This window comes from Gopherus flavomarginatus, chromosome 4, assembly GCF_025201925.1.
Source record: "Gopherus flavomarginatus isolate rGopFla2 chromosome 4, rGopFla2.mat.asm, whole genome shotgun sequence".
Lineage (NCBI taxonomy): Eukaryota > Metazoa > Chordata > Testudines > Testudinidae > Gopherus > Gopherus flavomarginatus.
In genome coordinates, this window is record NC_066620.1 from 75,566,508 (window position 1) to 75,589,757 (window position 23,250).

Below are 23,250 nucleotides of genomic sequence, written 5' to 3' on the forward strand. Positions count from 1 at the left end.
ACAGGGTGTGTTAATTCATCTTTTTCCACATTAGGAGCTATGCTTAATTTTCTCCCTGTGTTTTTAGAATATATATGAATGATAGAATTCTTTGAAAAGAAATAGCAGTTATTAAAACTGAATGTGCTATCTCATTTTAAGATTTTGTGTCTTTGTCTTTCCTGAAGTAGTAAAATTAGACTTATAAATTAAATATAATTTTCATCTCTCAATTCATGTTGAACCCTTTATTATTCAGGATGAAGTGGCTCACACTCTTACAGAAAGCAGAGTATTAAAAAACACTAGACACCCTTTTTTAACGGTAAGTATTGGGAATACAGAATAATTTTTTTAAACGGGTAATTTTTAACCTGAGGGATATACAGTTATTAGAAAAAAATTGTAAATAAATACTTTTTAAAACTTTATATAACTCATGTGAATTAGGGTGGCAAATATCTTGAGTTTATGGTAAACTATATTAGAGTTTGGAAAATGCATTTAAGGTTTGCGGTTTAGAAATACTAAAGGATCTAATAGTTTAATAGAGCTTAAATTATATGAAAGCAAAAAAAGTTAGTTGTAAAATTAAAATGTTGCATTTTTTGTGGATTCTTTTATTCATTAAAATAAAAATTGTTAAGTTGTAGAATTTTTTACACACTGTCAAGAGACTGATTAGAAAAAAGTGGATTTTAAATGATTAGAAATTGAAGGCAAGATACTGAAACACATGTTTGTGTCTGGCAAACTAAAGTATAATAACAATAGTTCAGTATCTTCGTGTGCTGATTAAATGTTTTAAAATATGTAATATGGACAATAATATGTATTCATCGTTTTTATTATGTATTAACAAAATAAAGGAAATAGAATGACAGATTAAATCCATTTGAGGTTCACTGCAAATTAAGGTTAGTCTACAGTTAAGAAAACCAGTTTCCCAATATAAAACTAAGTTAAATCCCTCCTCACTCTCAATTTACCCAAAAATATATTGATGTCACATTTTCAGAAAATTAAGAAAAACAAATAATTTTATTCCGGTCTTCTACTATGTTTAAAAAAAAAAATGCTTAGTGGGTTGTAACTTTAATCTGGAGACTATTACAGATTTTTATTTCTTATTTTTTAAAATAAGGCTAATTATAATATGAGCACGATAAACTATATATACACTGATTTATAAACAACCATTTAGACAGCAATGGATATATAGATGATAAAGGTTTTTTGGATTTATATTAAACTAGATATATTAAAACATTATTCTAAAAGTATATCAGGAGATATGAGAACTTCAGAAGTTTCTTAAATTTCAGAGTATCAAGATAGGCAAGAATATGTCTACCATAGCCCATTTCAGAATCTAGAACATGTGACAGTAGATTCATCATCTCTTAAAGTGCCTTCCATGTTTATGGTGCTGAACAAATATTAGTGATATGATCATTTACCAGTTGTAAATTTGTTTATTCACTCAAGATAAAAGAAACCTACACTTCATGTCTGGAAGGTTATTTCCTAAAATGTTAGTATTTGTAACAAGAAAGATTAAATAAATTAACAAAATGATTATTTGGTATTAAACAGAAAGTAAATAGAAAACTCCTCATCTTCAGCTTCAAGTCAAACCTGTAACTCTGGTTCTTGAACTCTGCCTTCATATAGATGAGGTCTTCCTGGAGTTTCCCTTTTTAATTTGTAAACTATTTTTACTATACATTACATTTTGAAATGAAGTGATTTCACAATGAAAAATTGAACTTCAGATTTGAAAATGCAGAGAATAGGGCACTAGCAATTTCAGGGTTTTTTTTTTAATTTGTTTATTTTTAAATTGAAACAGGAAATTTGTCAAAACAAAAAAGTTTGGTTTTGATGAAACGGTAGTTTCCAATGAAAAAATTTAGTCAAAAAATTTGTGACCAGCTTCTTTTAAGTAAAAATAAATAGGAAGGGGGAAGATGAGCTGAAAATTAACTTTGTTCTTCAGGGAATAGATAGTGCCTCTGCTACATACGTTGATATAATTTCTTAATTTCCCCCTTTAAAAAGTACTAATTTTCTCCTTCAAAGTGGTATATATAATTCAGATATTCAATTTCATCATAAACTCTGTATATAGCATAATATCCTATTGTGATGACTTGTTCATTTTGCTGTTTTAAAAGCTATTTTATGGAGGCTGAGGCTGACATTATAGCTACACTTGGCAGACCAAGTAGACATTTTGAGCCAAATTGTGCTCAGCTTGCCTAGTAGCACAAAGGAGTATATGACGCATATGGGTACATGGGGTGGGGAGTGGGCAAAGCCTTGGCCTTGCTCCTCAAACCACTGGTCACATAGCTGGTATGTCTGGGAGCTATATGCTGTACCAGGTATAGATCCAGCACAGTTTTCTCCCTTCCCAGAGCAGCCGGGAGAACAGCAGGGCAGTTGACTCCCTTAGCCACAGTCTCCCTCCTGGGCTACTCTAGGGACAGCACAACAACGTGCAGCTCTACTTATTCTAGGTACGTTGTTAAGTCATGATCTATCCTTTCATAATTACATTGAATCTTGCTACACTGCATTTCAAATAATTGGGCCAAATGCATATCTGTAATGGATTTATAGTCAGTAGATTTACACCAGGAATGACTTTGGCCCATCATGAACCATTCAAACCTTGGCAAGTCAAGATTTTAAATTATATGAATAATAAATGTTAATTTTTAAAAGTTATCTAATTTTATGTATTACTAATTTGGCACTGAAAAGATGTTCAGCGTTGTACAGTACATTAAAATAAAGGCAGTATCTGCTTTGAAGATAAGACAGACAGACATAGGAATCCCATTGAAGGTTCCTCCTTGCTCCCCTCCTCCCACAATATTATAATCTTTCTTTTTATGGGTGCCATAGAAAAAGTGGGTTTGGGGTGATATTAGAATGAGGAGAGTGTGGTGGTGGAAGATGTGTGGCTAATACCACACATTTGGAAGCGAGGAAGACATTTCATTTCGTAGTAGGATTAGAAATGCCAGTAGGAAACTATGCTTATTTTTAATGGCAACATAGTAAAAAATAATTCTTATTAATGTACACTGTGCTGAGTGAGCAAAATGTGTAGACTTTTCTTGTCAATGGTTCTCATAGTAGAGTGCTTCAGATAGAGAAGTAGGAAACAGTGAGGATACATTCAAGCAATCAGATTTGTCTGTTTAACAAGATACAATTAAATTTTTGTTACCATTCTAATTACTAGAAATCAGGTTAATATGTGAAGATAATTTTTTGTTTTTTGTTTTTTCTTCTCTTTAAGTCTTTGAAATATTCCTTCCAGACAAAGGATCGTTTGTGTTTTGTGATGGAGTATGTTAATGGGGGAGAGGTGAGTCAAAGAAAAAAAATTGCATTTACATTGGTATTATTGCCATTAGGTAGTATTTTTAAAGATGTACTTTGTCCTGAATTTTTTATTTGTGTTTGATGGAATTTTCTTAAAATAGGAAACTACCTATAAAAAGTTTAGGGCCAGATTTTCAAAAGTGTGCTTTGATTTTTGAAAATCTAGTTTGTCATATTTTATAGTTTCAGTGCATGACAAAGAAATAAGTTTAGCTTTATAGCTATCAGGCTAGCCATGTGCATGCCTACGGCCTGCTAGAGACTCTTCCCTCCTGCAGCCTGTACTCCTCCCTCCAAGTTACGTGCAGGTTGCTACATCTTTCCTTTTAACAACTGTAGTTGTGTCTTTTGTACAAGCGTTCGAATTGCTGGGGCCAGAGGTTACTAGTACATAACTCACCCCTAGGGATATGGCCTTTACAGCCATCCCAGAGCTGCCTGTTAGGCCTCATAATTCTTCAGTTGTGCTGGTCTTTGAACCAGTCTCCTACTTCTTGTTTGTGTTATCACTGTTGGTGGGGCATTTGCAAACATCCTGTTGCTGCCTTTATTCTGTTGGTTGGTGTCCTGTTGGTCCTCTGTATTGCTCATATACCTCATTTCTTCCAACTCTCCTGTGTCAGGCCAGGATAGCTGAGGTTCTTCTTGTGTCTTCCTGGTCCTTGCCTTCGGGTCCACCACTACACCGCAGTTGTCTTCAGTTTTGTCTTTGCCACTGTTCTGAATCTGTACCTACCTTATTTGACCTGTGTTCCATTGCTTTGTGTGGCTGTTTGAAGGTTGGACTGTAGACTTGCTCACCTCTGTGTAGTGGCCTCAGATCCTTGGCTCCTTTAATGTAGTGGGATGCCCACTTAGCTTGGCATTCTCTAAACTGTTTTAGTGTACTGTCCTTTGTTCCTCTGCTGGGCTGCAGCAAACAGTCCTTCCTCAGAAGCAGAGTCTTGATTCTCTAACTCATCAGCCTCTGTCCTGGGCTACTCTCTAATCCCTGGGAGGGTTTATTGTGATACTCCAATGTTGATAGGTAGAATGATCCCTTCCTGTCTGTCTTGCGTTTGGTATCAGTATCTTGGCTTTGACTGCCAACTTAGCGTTGTCTTTTTTTTTTTTTTTTTGATGTAATGTATTGTGGGCCATTGTCTGAGCATAGTAGGTCAGGTTTGCCATACTTTGTAAAATATGTCTTCAATTTTCTGATGACACTTCTGGCCTGAGTTTTTTCCAGGTAGTCCACCTCCCAGAAATTGGAGTACTAATCTACTTTGACAACATAACTTTTAATAACAGGAACTAACTTTTTCCCAGGATTGAGCTGGGATTTTGTGAGGCTGTAATCGCTTTCTGTTGATTACTTTATTTGTTGTGCAACTTGCAGTGTTCTGTGTATGCTCTGCTCTGAATTGGGCATTAATTCCTGAATAGTAGATACACTTCCTGGCTCATCTTAACTATGCTTCCTTTTTCAGGTGTGAAGCATGTATCAGTCTCATGATGTTTGCTCTTAAATTTGCTGGGATTATTGCTCAATTTCCTTTAAAAAAAAAGAAGTGTCTTGCACACACAGTTCAACCCTCACCTGTGGTACTTGCTCTTTGGCATCTGGCCAGCCTTGGAGTATGAACTGTTTTAGTTCCTGTAGCATTCCGCCCTATTCAGTATTTTGTTGGTTTGCCTGTGTCCTCCCATCTGAAATGTGAAGGTATTGTAGCATATTAACAGACTCTGTCTCCTGTTCCACAAAGCCATCAGTGTTGTGCTCTGGAAGGTATGCCTCACTCAGCATATCCACTGCCAGTAGTGATTTTCTTGTACAATACTTAATAGACTCCAGCAGGTTGATGCATGATGTGTTGTTGTCACTTGGGTGCTCTCAGCAATGACTTCATAGCTTCTGATGAGAGTGCACAACTATGTTATGCCCAAAAGTGAATTGTTGGCAGAGGCGAAAGTAAGCTCTTGCTGGTATGCTTTGCCAGACAGGACCGGCTTCTCCAGTGGTGATTTAAAGGGCCCAGGGTTCCAGCCACTGTGGGAAGCCCCAGGCCCTTTAAATCACCGCTGTAGTTCCATCAGCTGGGCTCAGGCAGGAATTTAAAGGTCCTGGAGCTCCGGCCCCTACGGGGAGCCCTGGGCCTTTAAAGTGCCGCCCGAGCCCTGCTGCCGGAGTGCCGGTGGCGCTTTAAAGGGCCTCGGGCTCCCCGCAGCGACCAGAGCCCTTCTACCACTACCCCAGCAGCGGCAGGGCTTCGGAGGCAATTTAAAGGGCCCGGGCTCCCCGCAGCAGCTGGAGCCCTGGGCCCTTTAAATCACCACCAGAGCCCTGCCGCCACTGCCCCAGCCCTAGCCCTAGCCCAGGCCCTGCCGCCCCGCGGTAGCGGTGGCAGGGCTCCTGCAATGATTTAAAGGGCCCAGAGCTCCACAGCAGCTGGAGCCCCGGGCCCTTTAATTCACCCGGGGCTCCCAGCCTTCTCTGCAGCTGGTAGCTCCAGGGTGATTTAAAGGCCCTGCCTCTTCTGGTTGAGGCCACGCCCCACTCAGGACTCCAGTGTAGCAGTAAGTCCTTTAAGTTACTTTCACCCCTTACTGTTGGCATTCCATTTCCACATACCACAGCCTATGGATCCTTTTCTCTCTGTTGCATACCCTCTTTCTGTGTCTGTCAGGGCTCTAATAGCAAATTCTGTGGGCTGCTGACTTTGTTGCTCTTAGGTCTCCTGCTGAGACATCACACTGAAGCTGTAGCTGCTCTGCAGGGCTGTAGTACTTCAGGACTGGTGCCTTTCTTATGATTTTCTTTACTCTTTTTCAAATGCTGCTTCATGAGTCTCTCACCATTCCCACACTGCATAATTGTGTGTTAACTATCTCAAGGGCTCACAGACTTCTTATTGGTGTGCACTGAATCTGTGTAGACAGTTGGCCATTAATGTAAATTGCAGGACTCCCTTCACTTCCTTTGGCCAGGGCATTTCCTTAATGTTTGTCAGTTTCTTGGAGACTGGCTGGAGTCCCTCAGAGGTCAACAGATGTCTAACATAGGGGACCTCAGTTCTCCTCATCTTCAGCTTGTGTGCATTGAACCCAATATTCCACTCATGGCACTAGTTTATGAGTTACTGCAGTATTATGGTCCTGGATTACCTCTTTTTACTCATGTTCTTCTCCTACAATAAGAATGTAGTCAGCTACAGTCTTTATGCTTGTCAGTCTGTTGGATGAAGCCTAGTTCAGTTTACACTGGAAGACCTCTGGGGCCAGACTGATGCCTAGAGGCATTCGTACTTTGCAGTTCCTAGCTCCACTTGCCAGAACTCATTCTTGATATCACATTTGCCATGGATAAATTGAATAGTGTGTCCTCAGTCATTGGTAATGGGTAGTGATTTCTCAATGCTCTGTTCAGTGGTTTTGGGACAATGCAAATCCTCCATTTACCTGAAGGTTTTCTCAGCGCTAATGGAATTCTGATCCACTCTGTGTTGGTTTCAGTGAGTTTAATGAGGCCTCTTTGCAGGTTTGCTGGTTCCTTCTTCAGTGGCTCCACTAGAGCTAATGGAACTCTCTATTTCGGTAGCCTTATGTGCAGCCCATGGGTATCAGTTTCTGCAGCTTGCCCTTTAGGGTCTATTTCCTTGAAATATATCCTCATATTCTGCTTGAGTGCTGGACAGGCTTCTCCCTCCTCTCTCATTTTAAGAATATTCTCCTGTGATGCTTATTTGCCAAATTAGTAGCTGTCATAACTCCATAATCATAAGTGAACACTAGGATTTTGAATGTGAATTAGGAATTTGTCCTAATGACTAAGAACTTAGCGTAAGGGAGGCTGAAGAATATGGTGTAGTGGTGCCAGAAGGAGCAATTGAGAGGTTTTGATCAGAGGGTTAGATACTAGATGAGGAATCCTTCAGTCTTTCTATTTTTGATTACATATCTAACTTTTTTTTACAGAAGTTTAAAAAATATTGTACATATTATATAAAGGTGTTAGAGATAGCATTTGTTCCAGAAACATAAGGAGGACAGGCAAGACTGTTGGTTTAACTGTGGTTTAGCTAGGCTGTAACTTTAATAAGTGTCAAACCTGGAAATAGATCTGGAAAAAACTTGTCCAGTTGAAGGCATCCTTCCTTTGAAATCCATTTCACCCAGGGTCAGATTTCCAGTTAGGTGCAGTAGGCACGTGCCAAGGGGTGCCTAAAAGTTAAAAGTGGGTTAAAAGTTTCATATTTTACGGAAAACATGAAGGTCAGCTGTAGGCAGGGAGGTGCTAAAGATCCTGTGCCTGGGAGCACAAGATGTAAATCCGGCCCTGCTTCTACCTGGTGGAGAGCTGCTTGCCGGCAACCCCACCCTCTATTATACCTGGGCCCAGCACTGTTGCTGGGACCCAAACACCATCACATGGTACAAGGGTTAAGGTGGCGGGAAAGGTTTTTTTCCCCTCATTGTACCAATCATTCAGAGCCCCAGCCCTATTCCCCACTTTTTTTAGGAGGTGCTTAATCCACTCCCAATTCCAGTTTATCAGGAAACCAGACCCCTCTATTGAACTATCACATGCACTGGGCACCTGCCACCAAAAGGCACCAGCAATTGGTGTGGCTGTAGTTTGATACAGTATCACAACATATTACATACATTGTCTTGTATAGCAGAATGCACTCAGTGATCATCTGCTGCCCAAAACGCTATAAACTCTACTGCAGGAACAACCTTTTACTGGCAGGGGAATATACCATATAATTTAATACATGTTTCCTATCTCTGATTTTTATTATTTGGCAGTAAAGCTCAGAAATTTGCAGCAATGCAAAGATTATGCTATGTAACTTCTCCTGGAGAATACTCTGAATATGTCTATTAATTTCTCAATTTTTATAGTTTTAGTATATTTTCAGATTTAGACTTCAATATAAGACTTATTAATTGGTTGTTACCTATGTATTTATAACTCAGTAAAATCTGATTTTAAAACTAACCAGATGGTTTTCTCAACAGTGAAACGCTTACAGTATTTCTGCCATATTTTGCATTTTTTCTCTTTTGTCATAGCTCTTATTTTGATTCAGCAGATAAGGGAGAACCATGTGGTTTGCTGTATCAGAGCAGGTGATATTACTGTTTCTAGGCAAGACTTAATTGAGAGGAATTACAACTTAACTGGGGGGAAAAAAACAACTGTATACAGTTGCTGCTTTTATTTGTAAGCCCCTGGGTTTTATCCCATTTTCAACCATCTCTACATGTTGTAAATGACAGTCCCTGCCTCAGATTACTTACAATCTAAAACAAAAGTTACGTGTTTCCTGAGGTGCAGAATATAGCTTGAGAGATCATAAAAATTAAAATAATTATCGAATAATTCCACATTCTTTTTTCAGTGATTAGCCATATGCACATTGTACTGATGGTGCATATGTGCCCCATAGCTCTTGTGAGCTGTGCTGAGGGCATATAAGGGTGAAGTGCACTGTCTGCATGTAATGGGGCAGGACTCACCACTGTGGTGCCTCCTGCTGGCCATCCTGGGAATTAGCTCTTATTACGTCACTCTCGCCTACACTTCTAGGACCCACGTTGCTCTCCGGATCGCGGCATCCTCTTCTGGACACAGCCCTCCCTCTGTGCCCCACCCAGTTCTCTACCCCCTTCCGGTGGACCCAACAGCCCTCAGTCCAGCCATTTGCCTCAGTGGCAAACTGCAGTCTCTAGTCTAGCCACTCATCTCGGTGGCAAACTGCAGTCCACCCCTTTGGTGGCAAGCGAGAGGGATGGAAGGGGGGATCTGGGCTACTTCAGGTCCCAGCCCAGGGACCCTATAGCTGACAGCCACGTATTGTATTGCCTCCTGCTCCATCATCTGTTTCCCCGGGCAACTTCCTTGCAGCCCTAGCATCTTTTCCGCCCTGGTATCAGGGCTTCAGTCTGGCAGACGTCAGGCTGAGAGCTCCCTCTTGCTCCCCTGCTGCTGCCAAGCCTTGCTCTGTCTGTGAAGCTGTCTCAACTGTCCTACAGGGCAGCCAGTCCTCCTCTCTTGGCCTCTAGAGAGAGACTGCCCCTGCTTCTGCTCAGCAGCCCTTTTTATATGGGCCAGCCTGGCTCTGACTGGCTGCTCTACTAAGCCTTCCCCCTATTGGCTGGCTCATTACTCCCTCTTCTAATAGACTGGGTTCTGCACAACCTCCCCAAGGCTGCTTTAACCCTTCTTCCGCCTGTGTGGGGCAGCCGCCCCATTACACAGCCATTCAGTGTGTCTGCCTAAAAGTTTGGAGACAGAGCCCTGACTGTCTGAGAGACTGCCAGACTTTCTGTACTAGTTCTTAGCTTTAATTGTTTTATAGTTTAGTCAGTCAGTAGATATAGACATAGTTATCTGACTGTTGTAATTGTTAGTGTCTTGGAATTTTACTTGTTGCCAGTGTGGTGTCATCCGGTTCTCCTGGATTCAAGCATTGCCCCTCATGCTAGAGATTCGCACATTCCCAGTGAATATGCAGTTTATAAGTTCTTCAGTTCTTGTGCCAGGAAGGACAGCGAGAGACAGGCTCGCCTTCAAGTCTTCCTGATGACTGAGTCCATGAGACCCACTTCTCAACTGGGCTTGCTAGACACCCCTTCCCCCCCCCCCCACAGAGACCTTTGGAGCCCAAGAGAGCAAGTGTAGGGTCTCTGCCTTAAAGAGCCCTGGTAGTGGCGGCCCAGACCACAAATATGAAGACGGCATCCTCTTTGGATAGACTGCAAGGGACCAGGAGCCCCATAGGTAGGTCACTTACCTAGGCTTCCTTTAAGAGGAATACCTCCCTGTGGCACCAAAAATCCTCTAATACTGCGTGGCTTAGAATGGTTCCCACTGAATTTCACTCTCTCATGCCAATTCCAACCCAATGGCATCGAAGTGCCTGGCATTAAATTCCACTCCTTTGGGAAAGACCTCTGCCTAACCCCGGTGCCGTCTGTTTCTGTGGCCCCAATGCCCAATTCTCCTGGCACTGGAGCCAGGTCAGCTGGGGTTGCACACTAAGGTTCCCTCCTTGACCATGTCAGACATTGTCATGCCACCCCAAGAAAATCTGGTTCCAGCCCATCTGTTCTCGCTACCTCTTCTTATGGCACCATAGATCTGCAGATACATCTGAAATTGCCGTCTTCCTGGGTGTCAACTTTAGCAATGCTGGGGCACCCACTCTGTGCACAGGTGTGGCACTGTCAGTCCTTAATACATCAAGGACTACAGCTTGGCCCCTGGATTTCAGTTTTGCATTATACTCAGCATCTTTTAGAGTTGGAGAGCGAGGAAGATCCATACCGATAGTATCTTTACTCAACATTCTATAGAGAGTTCAGCACACTTCGCAAGAGAGCTGTGGGGAGCCTCAAAACCGTGACCCATGGTTCCCTACTCTCTGGTCTCCAGGCTGTTACCTGCCAATGCCCCATGGTCCTTCTGGGCATCCTGATTTACTCAGAGCAACTTTAGCCAGAGGGAACAAACAGCACTGCCAGAAGGTTCTTTCACCCACAGTATTGGCTCTACAGACCTCCCAACCACCCCTCCTGGCTCTGCTCCAATCACAGGTAGAAGAGGAAGAAATGAAAGAACAGGCCTAGAGGGGAACCTCCCAGTCTGGGTGACGCCATCCTTCCTATCCCTGATGATGCTATAATGCCACAAATGACCCCAGAGTTGGATGATTGCAAGGGTTTCCAAGACCTATTACAAAGGATGGCTGGGGCCCTCCAAATCCCTATTGATGAAGTACAGAAACAGACACATAAGTTAGTGAACATACTCTAGGCGTCTCAGTGGTAAAAATACCCCTCTCCCTGTCAACAAGGTTATTATGGACCCTGCCAAAACTCTGTGGCAGATATCTGTTTCAGCATCCCCTATCTTTTGTATGGCATATTGTAAATACCATGTGCCTCCAAAGTGTGGAATTCTTTTACATACATCTTCTGCCATCCTCCCTTGTAGTTACAGTGGCAAATGAAATGGTAAAACAATTCAGGCCCACACCAAAGGAGAAAGAGCCAGAGAGACTGATTTATGTGTTTGAAAAGCTTTACTCCTTGGCAAGCCTACAGTTCCATGTGTCCAATTACCAGGCCATATTGGCCAGGTATGAGTTCCACATATGTTAGAGACTGTTTGCCTTTGTAGTAACCTGCCAAATGAGAGTCCTGAGGAACTTACATTGCTAGTCAACGAGGTCCAGCTAGTATCCAGGACAAGTCTGCAAACAGCAGTTGATGTGGTGGATAGGCTGTTACATCTGTGGCAATGGCAGTCATTATGCAACTGTCATCTTGGCTTTTGGGACTGAGGTTCTCCAGAGAAGTCCAAACAAAAGTGGAGGATCTGTTCTTTGAAGGGGTTGAATTATTCAATTCCAAGATGGATGGAGCACTCCATATGTTGGAACACTCACAAGCCACCTCATGTTCCGTCAGAGTGTACACACCAGCTCCTAAGAAAAGATGTATCAAACAGCCTTATACTTCACAGAGACAGTTGTGCCATCCTTCTGTCACCAAAAGACTTTGGGACCACCCAGGAAACATCAGTGCTTCCACAGGAGGAAACCACCCACTGCTTCCTCTGACACCAACCAAACCTCAGTGTCCTAGAAATACTCGATTTGATGGGGTGATCAAGATGTGTCTCGTGTGTGACTCCTGATGTTTCAGTCCTTCCTTTCAGAAATCGTTTAGCTCACTTCAGGCACCCTTGGTCACTTATCACTACCAACCAAAGGGCCATGGAGACACTAACACATGGGTACCTCACCAGATTTCGATAGTGACTACACTAACTCCCTTTCCCCATCCCTTTGAATGGACCTTTCTTAAGAGAATCTTTTACATCAAGAGATCCTCATGCTCCTCTCTCTTTGAGTGATAGACTACACAATGCAGGGGGAAAGGCTTTTACAGCAACTATCCCCTTATTCCAAAGAAAAAGGGATCTATCTTTGATGCTTAAATCCTCAACATTAATAAGTTGAAGTTCAGGGTGGTCACCCTCGCATCAGTGATCCTGACTCCAGACTCAGGAGACTGGTTTGCTTCTCTCGACCTTTGGGATGTATCCTTTCACATCTCCATCATTCTGCCTAATGAGAAGTACTTAAGGCTTACAGTGGGCCAGGACCACTATCATTATTGAGTGTTGTCCTTTGCACTCTCCATGATACCAAGTGTATTTACTAAGTTGCTATCAGTAGTGGCAGCTTTTCCGGAAAGATGCAACATCAACATGTATCCTTATTTGCACAATTGGCTCATTTGGGGGAAATCTCAGCAGGCCTCTGAAGCCTTCTGCACCATAGTCTTCCAGATTTTAGGCCTAAAAGTCAACAAACAGAAATCAACATTAACTCAGGTTCAGAGGATTGAATTCATTGGCCCAATCCTAGACTCCTCCACAACCGGACCTGCCTACCTCAGGACAGATTCAAGAACCTGTCCGCCCTAATTCTCCAATGGAGGGAAACCTGTGTACCAATGAAAGGTTGTATCTCCACGCTTCTCAGTCACATGGCCTTTTACAGTTTTGTTACACTGCATGCCAGAGTTCACTTCCACTGCTTGCTTCAAGCTGGTTTACACAGCCTCTAAACATCACCTGGATATGCCTTGTGGAATCCCACCCTAGGTTCTATCTTCACTGAAATGGTGGGAAAAAACCCAATGAATCCCTGCACAGGTGTCCCCTTCGTGGTATTGGATGACAGGGACACCCAGAACACAGACACATCCTTGTTAGGATGGGATACCCACTTGGACAAATTAAAGATACAGGGCCTGTGATCCCCAAGGGAGAAGAGAATGCACATCCTATAGCTTTCCTATAGCTCAGAGCTGTAGGGAAGGCCTGCCGTGATAGAAGGGCAGTCACTGCAAATCATGTCTGACAACATGACCACCAAGTGTTGTATCAACAAACAGCATGGAGCCAGATCTCTCCCATTCTGCCAAGAAGCTGTCAGGCTCTGGAATTGGTGCATGAAACATTGGCTTCCCCGGTGGCAGTACACTTACCTAGACAGCGGAACACTTTTGTGGACAACTCCAGCAGACACTTACTCACAAATTATAAGTGGGAGATTAAAGACAAGATACTGGAGGACATCTTCATGGACTGGGGCAATCTGAAGATGGACCTCTTCATCACTCACTATAACAAGAAGTGTCCAAGATTTTACTTGAGAAGTAGAATGAGCCCAGGATTCATAGTTGACGTGTTCTTGATAACATGATCAGGAGACCTGTTGTATGCTTATTCCCTAACTCTTCTGATTCTCAGGGTGCTCTGCAAACTCAAATAGGACTCAGACAAGCTAGTCCTCATAGTTCCAGTGTTGTCCAGACAATGTTGATTCAGAGATCAGTATCCCAACCCAAAACGTTATCTATTCCCAGATCTCCTAGTTCAAGTAAGTAGTTGAGTACTTGAGGAATCAAGGAATGTTGGGGTACCACTGATTTTTGATGACACCAATGGGAAAACCTTGTCCATTTTTTCAGGTAGGTTTACCTTGTTCATTTTTTTTCTGGTGCTTATTTGAATTTCTGTAACGTTGATAGAGCAGGTCTGCTCTATCAACAAACCTGTTTAGATGCCATGCTGTAAGATGTAGGGACGCTAGGCTGAGGTGCAGGTATGGTAACTGAAAGATGATGCAGACAAGTAAAATAAATTGTATGGGTTACATAAACTTAAACATATTGCGTGTAGCCTAGGGAAATTTGGAAAGGGGGAACAGAAAGAAAAGTAGATGTAAAATATCTTGCAATTATAATGAAGGATTTTTATTTATTTCAAGTGTGGCTTATTTCTGTTTTCATGTAGTACTGTGGTGAGGCCACCTACTTGAAACGAAGTTCTGAACTGTGCATTTATATTTAGTGGGTTTGTTGATCACATGATTTTTAAAATCAATTATGATCTGCGAGATACATGGTTTAAGAATGTTTTAATTTAAAAACTAAAAGTAAATTGGCTAGATCCTTGGCAAGCTACAGAGATACTGAGCACTCCTAGCAGGATAGAGAACAAAGGTGACTTTATGATGGCTGGTCCACTTCCAGGCATAATTTAGAACAGCCTCAAAGTTGACCCATGTTATACCTTGGGGACCATTCTTGCAGCCCAAAATAGGAACATTTTTGTACCACTCCCCTTCTTCTGGGACCTTCCCTTATACTAGGGCCAGGGTGAACCTCTATGCTGGCTTTTTGCCATCTGGAGATTGCCTTTAGGTAGGTCCATCTAGTTATCTGTTGCTTTTCACTGCTGGAGTGGGCCTGAATATCAGGCCCAATTAATTTAAATTTTATAATTCCACTAATACAGTTCAGAGAGTGCAGAAATACTTATTAATGCTCCCTCCAAATGCCTCGCTTTCTGCCTCCCTGTGCACTTGAGGGTATAATAATCAACACTATCACACAGGTTATTGTTTCCCATTGCTTGATTAGCCATCTTCAGAATACTTGTTCTGTTGTATTTTAATTTTATGAGAATGATCAAAATTAAGACTTGTATTAAATAGGCTGTGAAACTTTTTAGCTGTATCTAAAATACTTCTTAAACTTTTAACAATATATTATGGTGAAGGAATGAATGAAGATAATATTCTATTGTAGTAAGTCATCTGAGATAACGTAGGTGTATTTTTGACAATATTTAAGAACATCATGGTCTTCATTTACCAAACTTAAAAGTGCCATCAAGAGCTGGATGGACGCAGCATATTTTTTCTTTGAATATTTGCTCACATTTTTAATAAAAAATTGACTGTGCTCATACTGTGTGTGTGTGTGTATATCTATCTATCTATCTATCTATCTATCTATCTATCTATCTATCTATCTATCTATCTATCGGCTTTACATTTTTGTCATTCTAGTAAATGAGTTTACTATAGGAATGTTACCTACCTTTCCAATTTTAAATGTATTTTTCAGAATATTTGCAAAAAATTAACATATTTGCACCAGAAATCCAGTTCTTAACTAAGTTCATCCCTTCAGGATACAGAAACATACGTTTGTTTCCAATATTATGAAAATGATCAAAATCTTCCATATTTTGAATATTTATAACCGAGTGCTTAGGAACAAGGCACAAACCAAGAACTATCTGCGGAAGTCATTCAGAGATTAATAAATTAATCTGCTAAAAATCACTGTTACCTCAGACAATTACAGAGAGGAAGATGTTGGGCAAATTATTCATTTTAAATTATCTACCCATCTAGTGTTATGGAAGAAGGAAGAATGTGATGACAACTATTCAGCGAGAAGGCCTGCCCTATTTTTTTAGTCAGGTGAATTGATATATTTCAATTAGGTTATAACAAAGACTCATTTTAAAGGATTTTCAAGAAAATCTGCCAGTCAGTTTCTGAATAAGTGTCTAGTTTAAGTACCTCTTTCCAAAAGATTGATTGATTGATTCTCTTGTATCTTATTAATATTACAAATTAGTATACAATTAACTGTGCTTTTGGATGGAAAAAGGAGATGCAAGCCTGAATTTTAACGTTATTTATATGAAAATCTTGAATCCCTGAATTGACTAGCGAGGGGGTAAGAGAGGCAAATTTGACAACAGTTAGGCTGATGGTGTGCTGAGACCACTGCCTACCTTGGTGAACAATATAGTCTTGTTCCTTTTTACTCACCCATCTGTTTGTATCCATCTATTGTTTGTTGTCTTATACATAGACTGTAAACTCTTTGGGGCAGGGACTGTGTTTTTGTTCTTTGTTCAGCACCTGTCACAGTGGGGTCCTGGTTTTTGTCTGGGGCTCCTAAGCTCTACAGTCGTACAAATAAATAATGACACTATGTAGGGGGAAAATTCTTTTTCTACTGGTAGACCGGGTGGTTGACGCTTGTTACGTGACCTGCTGACAACTTAACTTTTTCTGAGGCCTTCTTTTAGGGGTATGGGTCAATGGCAAACAGTGGTTTTATCTACAAGCGTCTATTGCTTAAAGTGTAATTGATAGCTAATAAGACCCGATTTAATCATGAAGGAGGATGCCAGACCTTGCATGTATTTCTGAAGCCTGTCTGAGTGATCGTTTATTGGCTCGACTGTGTCTGGTTGGATATTTGATCCTTTGTGAGTCTAGAAAGTACCAGAGAGAAGGTATGACTTGTCTTTTTCTGTCTAATCTCAGGTCAAGAAGATTCTTAAAGACTTAAGTGTGTCTACCTTGTGCATCCTTGGATAAAGTGAATATGGGACCTTTTGGTGCAGACTAGGCTGCTAGTTGTTAGAACTGCTACTTGAGTGTACTGAGAGCTCTTGTCAGACCTGATACTGGAATTAGCTTCACTTGGGATCTCATGTCTTCTGTGGCAACCGTGGGCCTATTGCAAGTAGTTTCTAGTCCTATTAATTGGCTATGGATTTGATATTTTGAATGAGAATTATAATAAAGGGATTTAAAAAAATCAAACCAAATCCTAAATAATAAAAAAACTTTGTCAAGATCGATTATCAACTCCTGCTGGCTCAAATCAGTACCTTTTTCTATTTTCAGTGCATTGAGAATCATAGTATACCTGTTGTCTGCTCTGTAATTGCTGGACCCCTGAGGTTCCAGAGTGTTCTGAGGAGTTTTACTGGTAAGCTACTGGGACAGTCTGAAGATGGAAAATTTATAACTCTCTCTTGTACACAGCCATTCATATAGGGGCATCTAGACATCTCCTTCTCTTTCACCATTCTTCCAGATGCCAGAGGAGAGGGCTATATAGTTTTTATGGAGTATATATTTGTTAAATTTGCACAGTGTCTAGTTAGTAGATTTATAAAGCAAAATAAATAAAATCACGTTATTTTATATTACTTTGAATATTTAAAAAAAAATTAAGAAAAATGATTCTTGGTTTCCATTTCTGTGAAACAAGAAGATCATGACTAGGACATAATACTTAAGTGTTTCTCACTTTTACATTTTAACACCAATTTAGGAAATTTCAGTTTTAACGTGCATTTGGTGAACACTGCATGGAAACCTTTGATAAATAATTCTGTTTAGAAACTATTCTAATACAGTATACATGGTTTTTTATTTTTCCTCCCTTGTTTTATAATATTAGGGACATTGTATGAAAACAGAGTCAGTTCCTTAGCTCATAAATTCTTTGTTTATTCCGTATCTGATGTGCCAGGATTATCAGTTTCTAATATCGATTTCCTCACTGCCAGTAATTGTGATGTCATAGAAGGAGATTGGTATGTGAGGCAGGAAATAAGCAGCAGGGGCATATAAGATACTTAGGAAACAAATTTTCAGTGTTCATGCAAATATATATATTTTTTTACAGGATGGTGGAGGTTACACGGAAAATGAGATAATGCTTGTGACTCAAAATTTTACCTAATTCTATTTTCTAAATTTTTCATGAGGCACCTGGACCAACAAATATAGACTACTATACTGGCTTAATACAGTGCATTTTTTCAGGTTGAAAATAATAAAAAAAAAAGATGTTAAAGTATAATTGCAGGGCAGTTGTTGATCAAAATGTTTGTATTGATGCTTAATATATAATTTATATTTTGAAGTGTCTACAAGCTTGAAATAACTGCAAAAACATTTAAAAACATTAAAATTAATTTAATTTTCATATCCAGCACTGTATTAATGTTTAATTTTTAAAACTTTTTTTAGCTGCTTTTTGGTACTATATAAGTTAAAACTATTATTATGTGTTTCTTTTGTGTTTGACCTATGTTTTGGAATTTTCTTCTCTTTTAGCACTGCATGAAAACACTGTGTAGTTTTACTGTAGATTTTCTTTCCCAGTACATGGTTTCCAAACAGTGAAGTTTTCCATATTTTTAGGACTGTTATCCATAATTTATGGGGAGAAAATAGGGTGCCTGTGTATATCAAGTCACATGAGCTGTCTTATATAGAATAGAAAACTAGCCTGTAGATGGAAACTAATGGATTTTGAAGATTCGTTGTGTTTAAAGAATCTGCCAACATCTCTAAAGTAGAAAAGGGGTGAATGGAATGAATAGTCAGTCTGCAGTTTAACGCTCCTATAAGTTTTTTTTTGGAGATGTTATTTTGTTATTTTGTATTCATAAGAGACTTATACAGCTACAGAACTTCAGATTCATGCTAGACATTTTCTTTGCATTTTATAATGTGTATCATTTAATGACTAATTTTTTTCACTAAATATTTTCAGTTTAAGAAATGTCTACAGAGTAAAATTTTAATTATGAAGTGCTGAAAGGGAGACAGAAGAAGAATATAAAATCGAGTAAATGTATAGTTTATGTACCAAAATTGTACCACAATTTATAGTTTGCTTTTACAAACCATAAGATAACTATCTGGCATTTTTGTAAAAGACTGTAATATGTTGTGGTTGCATAATGTAATACTTCACTTGTTTGGTGAGTATGCAGCTAAGGACTAGACACTTTCTCAGTTCAGAAGTAAGTCAGGCAGTTAATAGAAAGAAAAAATCTTACAGTAATATCCGTGTTCAGATGTCTAAATGATATGTCTCAACAGCTAAAAATAAAATTTGGGAGGAGGAGGTGGAGGGAAAAGTACAGGATGATGCTGTTGCATACTTTTTTCTTCTGGTAACGGAAGGTTAAATGGGTAGCAAGCAGAATGCCTTAAACAAGATTGGTATATTGATTAAAACACTGATTTAACAGCTCACGTTCCCCCCTTGGAAACCTGGAAAAGATAAGCCAGCTGCTGTCTAAGAGTGCTGAGTGTCCACTGAGAGTACACTATCTATCATCACAATATGGTGATGAGAGGTGTTTTATGTTTGTGTTAATTTCCCCCACTAAATCAGTAATTATTACAATGTTGTCCCTGCTGTTTACCCTGCAGCTGTTTTTCCATTTGTCGAGAGAGCGGGTGTTCTCTGAGGACCGCACACGCTTCTATGGTGCAGAAATTGTCTCTGCTTTGGACTATCTGCATTCTGGGAAGATTGTGTACCGTGATCTCAAGGTAAAAAAACCCCAACACAAGTAATCAAATTTTTGTTTCTGCAAAGACTATTGGGACAAACTCAAAGTAATTATAAAGTTACACCATTTTGAGAAAAGCAGAGTTTGTGTATGTGTGTGTGTGGGAGAAGGTTGTGTTTAGTTAAAATGCTACACATTAGACCACAAGGACTAGAAACACATTAAAAAAGAAAGCTAAAATTCTAATGCACCATTCTTCTGTAGTTGTGGAATCACAGAATACATAGGGTCCTGATTACTATCTCTTGGGAAAATGCCAGAGATTCATTATTTGACTTGAATTCATGTTGTTCACCAGTGTTGAATCAGCAATTTCAGAACACATTTTCTAGTGAGAAAATTTAAGGTTTCCTATTCAGAAAAGTAGTTTAGAACAATGTTTTGCTTGTTCACTGTATATATCTGTTGAATTATTTTTAATGTCCAAACAAATTCTGTTTACAGAAGAAGCTTTTGAAGAACTAGTGTTAGTCATTACTCCAGGGTAATTCCTAGTAAAAATTGTACCAGTTTTCATTCTGGTTCCTTAAATATTTGAAAATAGAATGTAAATAAAACGTAGCAATTGAAGGTCATTTCCATGAGCCTGAACTGCAGATAACGCACAGATAGAGAAGAACCATAAAATTTTGCCAAACAAACAATTCTCTGATGATTGCAATAGGTCCTCTGGAAATTATGTGAGTCTTGGAAGTTTTTAGAAAGTGTTTTTTGCTTTCGTTCTGTGGGAAAGAAGTATATTGAGCAAACTCTTACGGTGTTTATTGGTGGGGCCTACAGTCATTTCCTTGATGACACAATAGTAAACTACAGTGCAATTTGTTACCTTGCAGATATAACTTTAAGTTTTTTTCGATGACGTAGTATATTAACCTGTTAAGAAATACTTAAGGACTAATTGTGTGTGTTCTTTTTAATATGCAGTTAGAAAATCTAATGTTGGATAAAGATGGCCACATAAAAATTACAGATTTTGGACTTTGCAAAGAAGGAATCACAGATGCAGCTACTATGAAAACATTCTGTGGTACACCAGAATACCTAGCTCCTGAGGTATGATTTAGAATAGTTTTTTCTGTACAATATAAAATGTTTTATCTTTCATTTCATTGCAGTGTATATTATTTGGGTGATCAAAACTGTTGTGAAGAATGGACAATAGGTTGGATTATTGTTACTATTATTGTACTATTTCTGTTGGGAAACCTTATCTGCCAATAATCATATTGTCAAATTTGGGTGTTTATAAGTGTAGCTAAATCATCTGAAATATAATAAAACTCCAGTATAATCTACAATACAAGATTTGAAAACAGCATCCTTTCTTTATTACATGTATAGTGGTCATACCTAAAATTTTCTTCTGTTTTGAGAAACATTACTAGTTTCTACAGTAGTCCCCATTTTAGGAATATAGAATATTGCTAATTTTTCATTCCTAGGTACATTTGCAGGGAAACCAGGCTTCTGTTTCTTTGGCACCTAGCTGCTTTCACTGCTTAATCTTCACCAGACGATGATTATGGTATCACAGAAGAAGGATTGACTTAAACTGAAAAATGTGTAGTAGGATTAAGAAATACAGACCTTTTTATGTTTCTGAGGAAAGAACCAAAAAAAAGAAAAGTTCTTTCTTTCCACATTCTGGCATGGCTAAAAACAGAGCTATGATTCTTTCCAGGGTTGTGAGGCACCTCGCAACCATGTGCCCTTAGTGTGAGGGAGTCTTGTCTGTGCTTTCTGTGGATCAGCTTGACTCCACTAGCCTCCGGCAGCACAAGCCCTAGCTTCCAGGTTTCTGCAGGCCCTGCTCACTTTGTACTGGTTAATGATACACAAACCTCCAAGTCCTCTGAGCATCCCTCTTGAGAGCCCAGCCCCTGTTCCAGTGAACACATGCAGAACTTTCAGATTTGCTACTCCCAAAGGAATAGTACATACCAGCTTATTAGCTTTAACTCAGGATCACCACTCCACTTAATGCCCAGTACTTAGATACACTTATTCTTGTTTTCACTATAAATATATTATGAAAGACCAGAGATTCAAAGGGTAGTAAGAGAGAATATTGGAAACAAATAGTTACATACAAAACAAAATTATAATACTCTTTCTAAAGCTTAAACGTAACTCCCAAGGACTTCCTGGTCTCATACAAGATCGCTTACCGCAAGTCCTTTCCCCAGCATTTTCAACCAAGATGGCTGAGATCTCCCTACCCTGCTGGCAGCCTGTCTTTACAGACTGAAAGATACCAGAACATCTCTCTGCGCTCCCAGATATAGCAGACCAGAACTTTGATCTTCACCTGAAAAGTGATTTTTCTATCTCCAGGCTTTCTAATCTTCTGTTTCCAAGTTGTAAGTACAAGGATAGTAAGACAATAGGTTTATATTGTTTTTTTGTATTTACATGTGTGTAGTTGCTGGAACGTGTTAAATTGTATTCTTTTTGGATAAGGCTGTTTATTTATTTATTTTTCTTTAAGCAATTGACCCTGTATATTGTCACCTTAATACAGAGACCATTTTATGTCCGTTTTTCTTTTTTTTTTATATAAAGCTTTCTTTTTAAGACCTGTTTGAGTGTTTTTCACTGGTTAAGGCTAAGAAACGAAGGGAGGGGGAAAGTCTCTTTGTGTTAGATTTACTAAGCCTGACATTGCATACCCTCTGGGTAAGGGGGGAGAGAGGTTAGATCTCTCGCTACTTGTGTTTCAAGGACTTGAAGCAGGGAGGGTGAAATCCCTTTGTTTAGATTCAGGGAGCTTGAATTTGTACATCTCTTCAGGAACCCAGGGAGGGAACACCTGGAGGGGAAGAGGGAGAAGGGAAGTGGGTTATTTCCCTTTGTGGTGAGACTCAAGGAATCTGGGTCTTGGGGTCCCCTGGGAAGGTTTTGGGGAGACCACAGTGAGCTAGGCACTGTATAATTCCTGGCTAGTGGCAGCAATTACCAGGTCCAAGCTGGTAACTAAGCTTGGAGGTTTTCATGCTAACACCCATATTTTGGACGCTAAGGTCCAGATCTGGGAAGAAATGTTATGACATGGTGTGCAGCGTTGTGGGAAAGATAGAATCCAGAAGCCAGTAGGAATATTATATTTTTCTTTTCTCTGCTAGGGGCTTTTAAGCAGAGAGGGTTTGGTTTTAAAAGGAACCAGAGAGAAAATTTTTTTTTCTGTTCTCTCCTGGCAGTAGCTTGCATATTAAGCAAGGAACTGTTAAGAGTCTTTTGCTATACTATAGCACTCTGATTGAGAGTTAAGTACCCAGCACAACAGACATGCAAATAAAGTGGTTTTTCTGGTTTACTTTACATTTAAAAGATTAGCTAGAAAAAAAAAAAGGCACTGTTGCTAGGCAAACCCCAGGAGACAACAGAGCCAGCAGTTCAGACAATAAACACGGGAGGGCACCCCAACACAAGAAAACAGGAACCATGACTTCTAAGGCAAAAATGGAGGCCGAGGAACAACTCAAAGACGGAGAGCACAGGCGAGATATGGAAAAAAAAACTACAAGAGATGGAGCTGAGAGAAAGAGAAAAAGAGGCTACCCACAGGAGAGAGTTGGAACTCCTGAGGGAAACCCACCGGCAGGCCCTGGAATTAGAAAAGGCTAAGCAACAAAACGCAGCCAATCCTAACAACCCTTCGCCAATACTTGTTCCACAGCACAGGAAATTTCCCACCTACAAGGCAGGTGATGACACCGAGGCCTTCTTGAAAAATTTTGAAAGAGTCTGTCTTGGGTACAGCATCTCTGAAGACCAGTACATGGTAGAGTTGAGGCCACAGCTCAGTGGACCTTTAGCAGAGGTGGCAG

At 39.9% G+C, this 23,250-nt stretch overlaps 1 protein-coding gene across 1 annotated transcript in view; it reads left to right on the forward strand.

The window, feature by feature from the left end:
* Window positions 1–23,250, forward strand: part of AKT3 (AKT serine/threonine kinase 3) — a 336,511-nt gene that overhangs the window by 201,306 nt on the left and 111,955 nt on the right. Inside the window, exons 7-10 of the mRNA XM_050950427.1 lie at window positions 239–304; window positions 3,293–3,361; window positions 19,281–19,403; window positions 20,348–20,476. Coding sequence (XP_050806384.1) covers window positions 239–304; window positions 3,293–3,361; window positions 19,281–19,403; window positions 20,348–20,476 — 387 coding nt within the window. The remainder of the gene's footprint in view (window positions 1–238; window positions 305–3,292; window positions 3,362–19,280; window positions 19,404–20,347; window positions 20,477–23,250) is intronic.